At 45.5% G+C, this 6405-nt stretch overlaps 1 protein-coding gene across 1 annotated transcript in view; it reads right to left on the bottom strand.

The window, feature by feature from the left end:
• The window catches only part of LOC113456214 (serine/arginine repetitive matrix protein 1-like), a 3916-nt gene extending 3437 nt beyond the window's left edge, over nt 1–479 (bottom strand). The window contains exon 1 of the mRNA XM_026779994.1: nt 257–479. Coding sequence (XP_026635795.1) covers nt 257–479 — 223 coding nt within the window. The remainder of the gene's footprint in view (nt 1–256) is intronic.
• Nucleotides 480–6405: the final 5926 nt, after the last annotated feature.

The raw sequence follows: 6405 nt of genomic DNA, 5'->3' as shown, positions 1-6405 counted from the left end.
TTATATAAAAATATATATATATATATTCTAAAATAATTTGAATAGACTAATTGTAATGGTCTGTCCTGTCCCTTGAAGAGACAAGCCCCGCCTACTCCACCCTCCGCTGAGGCAGGCAGATCTTCCTGCTTTCTCTATTCTCTCTTTCAGAGGCAGCTTCTGCCTCGCTCCCTTCTCCCCTTCCTCTGTCTCTCTGCTCTTCTCCTTCTCTCCTTCCTTCTTTTCCCTTCCCTTCTATAACCCACTAAATAAATACCCACTTCTTCGCCTACCCTTCTCAGTCTCTCATCTTGCGAATCAGTGCCTAGGACCCACTGGCCCTCATGGCTGGCGAACCACTCAGGGCTCCCTGCCCGGGTCCCTGCTGCTTTCGTGGCCTGTAGCAGTCTCAGGCCCCGCTGCCTGCTGCCACTTGGGGGACCTGCAGTGTTTCTGCTGCTACGCCCCTCAGGGAATCCGCAGCATTTTATTTTTACCATTACACTAATATTAGAATAGACTAAATATTTGCTTACAAATGAAAGGATAGGATGAATTGCCAAAGCTAGTGTGTGTGTGTGTGTGTGTGTGTGAGTGATGGTGCATGGCTGTAATCCCAGCAGTCCAGAATCAGATACAGAAGAAGGATGGCTGGGAGTTTAAGGCTAGCCTGATCTACATAGGGAGACTCTATATCGAAAATAAAAAAACAAAAATGTCAAAAAACTGTTTATTCTCCTTTGTCTGCTGTTCACCAGGCACAAAGAATACTGCGTTACCTTTGGAAGATGTTTCTGGACACCACTCTTCTTTATTGTGCTGATTTAAATCTATCATTTATTTTCTTACTGTTTTCTGCTAGAAAGAATATAAACTCTAGACTAGAAATAGTTTTGTCTGTTTCTTCTACTGATGGAGCATTAGCCCACTGCATACACACTAACACATTGAAGCCCCTTTTCTGCTCACCCACTCCCATGGAAGTTGTTTGTCATACACAGTAGATGAAATTGTATAAATTACTCCTATGTACCCATTTTATTGACTGACGACTAACTTTGTGTTCCATCTGCACTGTTTTTGCTTTGATGGGTTCTCACTGTGCAGCTCAGTCTGGTCTTGAACTCAGGATCCTCTGCCTCAGTCTCTGGTATGCACCACCACATCCAGCTCCAGTGAACCTTTTGACTGTCTGACCTTTAGCTTCTCCTGTGGTCGCACTTCGTTGAAAAACGTGGGTCATTTGTCCTATGGCCTCAGATCCTCACCTTTCTCCAAATCTCTCTCCTTTTGTCTTGCCCAGAGATAGCAGTCATCTGTGTGACTATTCAATCCAAAAAGTGCAGACTCCTCCTGGGTAGTCCTCTGCCTTCCTGTGAACTTTCTGTTTGAGACAGAATCTCACGTTGGCCAAGCAGCTTCACTGAACCTCCTGTCTCTACCTCCCAAGTGCTGGGAAACGTGTGCCAACACACCTGGTTTTACTTGGTGCCAGGGATGAAACCCAGTGCTTTGTCCATTTGTGCAGGGAAAGCACTCTACCACCTGAGCGCCACCCTCATCTCTGTCCTCCCTTTCTTTCCTTAGCAAATGCCACTGTGGTATGGGATGGGTTTTAACACTAAGACCCTGACTTTGATTCCCAACAAAACATTTTTTCCCTTGAGACAGGTTCTGGCTGTCCTGGAACTCGCTCTAAAGACCATGCTGCTCTTGAACTCAGATCCATCTGTCTCTGCCTACTGAGTGCTGTGACTAAAGGCGTGCGCCATCAGGGGTGCCACCACTGCCTGGCATGGGTACTAGTGGCACACACCTTTAATCCCAGACTCCAGAAGCAGAGGCAGGCAGATCTCTGTGAATTCGCGGCCAGCCTGGTCTACAGAGAGTTCCAGGACAGGCTCCAAAGCTACAGAGAAACCCTGTTTCAGAAAAGAAAAAAAAAAATCCTTTATTTTTTTTTTTATATGTACTGATGTTTTGCCTTCTTGTATGTCTGTGCACTGTGTATGCAGTGTCCCAGCTCAAGAAAAGCAGGAGTGTAACTCAATGGGAGAACACTTATGTAGATTGCAGGGGTTCCTCGATTCTATCCCAGCACTCTAAGAAAGAGAGGAAGAAGGAAGGAAGGTGGGGAAAAAGAAGAAAATAAGCAGGTTCAGTAAGTCTAACTTTTCTTGTGGGCAAAGGAGGAATTGAATTTCCTTGGTAGACTTGAAAATGAAACCAGAGATCAGCAGCCACAGAAACAAGAACCTGGCTTTACCTGGGACCTCAAAAGTATCTGGCACTGTTTTCTTTAAGAGTCCAAGCAACTGTGTCCTCATTTTTTTTCTAGTACCAAAACAGAAAATGAGGGCTGGCTGAAGAGATGGTTCAGTGGTTAAGAGCTTTTGCTGTTTCTCCAGAGGACCCAAGTTCAGTTCTCGGTACCCATATCAGGTGGTTCTCACCTGTTTGTGATTCCAGCTCTCGGGGATCCAATTTCCCCTTCTCCCTCTGCAAGACACCTGCACACAGTGGTATATACAAACACTACAATGTGCTGGGGGTGATGGAGTACATTTGTAATCTCAGTACTTGAGAGCCTGAGGCACAAGGATCAGGAGTTTGAAGGAAGGCAGCCCTATGCAGTGGCACATGCCTGTAACCTGAGCACTTAGGAGGTAGAGCCAGCCTGGACTACATGAAACCCTGACTCAAGATCTCTACCTCCAAAAACGTTAAAGGATAAGGCAGGTGTGGTATCCCAGCTACTCAGGAGGACCAATAGTTCAAGGCTGGCCTGAATTAAAACTGTCTCAAAGAACAATACAAACATCTAAACCGGGACTAGGGACTGGTTCAGTGGGTTAAAGCACTTGCCAGCAGGCATGAGGACCTGAATTCAGATCCCCAGCACCCACATAAAGTCCAGGTACAGCAGCAGCACATCTGTAAATGGGGAGGCAGAGAGAGGCAGGTCCCTAGAGCTCCCTGAGCAGCTAGTCCAGTTAGACTGGTGAGCTTCAGGTTCAGGCAGAGACTGTCTCAGAAGATAAGGTGGAGAGCAACTGAGGAAGACGACTTTGAGCTCTGCCCTCTGCACTCAGCCCTGTGCACAGATGCGTGTGTTTATCATGCACTTGCACACAACGGAACGCCTGAAACCACATATGTTAGCTCACACTATATCCATAAGATTAAAAATCCTTCTTTCCCTCTCGCCCTTTTTTTCTGACAGAGTCTTGCTATGTTGCCCAGTCTGGTTTAGAACTCAAGATCTTACTGCCTCAGCCTCCAACATGTTAGTATTATAGGCATGTGCCACCACAACTGGTTTTTTACAGGCTTTTATTTGACTAAGGTTGATCAAAGTTATTAGAAATACATGTTTTAAATCTTTTTTTAATATTTATTTATTTATTATGTATACAATATTCTGTCTGTGTGCATGTCTGCAGGCCGGAGGAGGGCACCAGACCTCTTTACAGATGGTTGTGAGCCACCATGTGGTTGCCAGGAATTGAACTCAGGACCTTTGGAAGAGCAGGCAATGCTCTTGACCACTGAGCCATCTCTCCAGCCCCATGTTTTAAATCTTAAAATGACAACATTTAATATTTTTTAGCTAATAAGAATTTATAAATGTTTGAAAAAATGTTCAGCTTCTTTAGTTATCAGAGAAATGCAAATTAAAACTGTTTTGAAGGCCACTGAGATGGTTCAGTGGGTAAAGGCACTTGCTGCCTAGCACAAAGACCTGGTTTTATCCCCAAGAGAGGACCGACTCCCAGAAGTTGCCCTTTGACCTCCACATGCATGCCGTGCATTATCTCCTGTATCTTCAAGCATGTGGGAAAAATTGAGCACTCTTGGGATCACCAACCTTGTGTCCAGCCCCTTTTTGTCTTGGGCATGCTTAGAAACTCTGCTATACACTGCCAGAATGGTACACATTGTGTCTTCAAAGTGACATCTTTTTTTTTTTTCAGTTTTTTGAGACAGGGTTTCTCTGTAGCTATGGAGCCTGTCCTGGAACTAGCTTTTGTACCCCAGGCTGGCCTCGAACTCACAGGATCAGCCTACCCCTGCCTCCCGAGTGCTGGGATTAAAGGCAGGTGCCACCACTGCCCGGCTTCATAGTGACATCTTTTAGGTACTTGGTGACTTTTCCAATATGCATACCCTTGTAGGCCCTAGCAGTTTCTCTGAAACTCCCCCCCCCCCAGACAAGGGTTTCTCTGTGTAATAGTCCTGGCTGTCCCAGAACTCTCTCTGTAGACCAGGCTGAGATCCACCTGCCTCTGCCTCGTGAGTGCTGGAATTAAAGGTGCTAGCCACCACCGCCTGATATTCTTAAGGTGAATCCAAAGATTTGAACCCTGGCTGTCCTGGAACTGGCTCTATATATCAGGCTAGCCTTGAACTCAGAGATCAGCCTCCCTCTGCCTTTCAAGTGCTGGGAGGATTAAAGGTGTACACCATTGCCACCCCTGCCACCACTGCCTCCACTACCTCCACCACTGCCTCCACTGCCACCACTGCCTGATATAGTTTGAACTTTTAAAAAAAGATTTGTTTATTTATTATGTATGCAGTGTTTTGTCTGCATGTATGCATGTACGTATGAAGGTGCCAGATCTTACTACAGATGGTTGTGAGCCACCATGTGGTTGCTGGGAATTAAACTCAGATCCTCTGGAAGAACAGCCAGTGCTCTTAACCACTGGGCCATCTCTCCAGCCCTAATTTGAACTTCTTGATTTGCATCATTTTATAGGGTTTTCTAGGTCAAGAGAGCAGCTAACCATTTTCATAACTTATCCTAGGCTGCTTAAATAAAGAGTCAGGGAAATGTATAGATTCCTATACACATTGGAGATGAAAGTAAAAAGGGAACTATAAGAAGAAAGGAAGAGGTCTAAATGCAGAGGGAAGGAGGAACTAGAGAGGGTAATAGGATGTTTATGTCATGAAAGCAGAAGGGGGAACTATATCAGGGGAAGAAGGGAACCAGTAAGAGAAGAAATAGGGACAGGGGAGGCAGGGGACCAAATTAAAAACAAACACACACATATGTATAAATGAGACTAATTATATGCTAGCCAATTTTCTTAATTGGCCAGTTTTTCTAGTGTGTTACACAAATATAGTAGGCTGGACATGATTGTGCATGCCTTTAATCTCAGTGCTCAGGAGACAGAGGCAGGTAGATCTCTTTGAGTTGGAGGTCAGCCTGGTCTACATAGGCTAACTAGAGCTATAATCCAGAATGAAATATATCCATCTCTTTGTGTGTGTGTGTATGTCTGTGTGCGCGCGTTTACATGTGCATATAGGTGTGCATGGAGGGCAGAGGTCAACATCCAATCTCTGCCTTATTTTTTGAGACAGGGTCATTTACTGAACTTGGAGCTTACTGATTGGCCCACAAACCCCAGGGATTGGATTACACGGTGCCTAGCTTTTTTTTTTTTTTTTTTTTTGGTTTTTCGAGACAGGGTTTCTCTGTGGCTTTGGAGCCTATCCTAGAACTAGCTTTGTAGACCAGGCTGGTCTCGAACTCACAGAGATCTGCCTATCTCTGCCTCCCGAGTGCTGGGATTAAAGGCGTGCGCCACCATCGCCCGGCAGCTTTTTTTTTTTAGGTTTATTTATTAAGCATACAATGTACTGCTGGCAAGGAAGGCACCAGATCTCATTACAGATGGTTATGAGACACCATGTGGTTGCTGGGAATCGAACTCAGGACCTCTGGAAGAGCATCTAGTGCCCTTACCCTCTGAGCCATCTCTCCAGCCCCCCACAATGCCTAGCTTTGTGTGTGGGTGCTGGGGATCAAACTGAAGTCCTCATGCTTGTGTGGGGTTTTTTGTTTTTGTTTTTTCGAGGCAGGGTTTCTCAGTAGCTTTGAAGCCTGTCCTGGAACTAGCTCTTGTAGACCAGGCTGGCCTCGAACTCACGAAGATCCACCTGCCTCTGCCTCCCAAGTGCTGGGATTAAAGGCATACACCACCACCGCCCAGTGCTTGTGTGGTGTTTTACAGACTGAACTATCTCCCCAGCCCTCAAGAATATAAATGATGACATAGCATTAAAGCTCTTGGGCTAAGAGTATATTTCAGTGGTAGAGTATGTGCCCTGGATCCAGTTCCTCACATAGAGGAATAAAAGCTGCAGTAATTGTGTTTGCTTGCTTGCAGTGACTTTAAGAAGAAATAGTACCTAGACAGAAGAACCATGGTTCTTCTGTAAGGAGGGTGACTAATAACACATTTAACATGGGTCCAAAGTAGTGGCACTTGGTAAACATCCCTGCCTTCTTTCCTTCTTGACATGTAGAGGTTACTATTCCACAGGCACCAGAGATGCCATGGACAGGCTGACTAGTGGAGGACCCAACCACCGGCTCCTGGAGCTCAGTCATTCTGCTTCCTTTATTTT

Source organism: Microtus ochrogaster, chromosome 6 (genome assembly GCF_000317375.1).
Source record: "Microtus ochrogaster isolate Prairie Vole_2 chromosome 6, MicOch1.0, whole genome shotgun sequence".
Lineage (NCBI taxonomy): Eukaryota > Metazoa > Chordata > Mammalia > Rodentia > Cricetidae > Microtus > Microtus ochrogaster.
The sequence above is the reverse complement of the archived record's forward strand: the minus strand, read 5'-3'. Positions and strand labels throughout refer to the sequence as shown.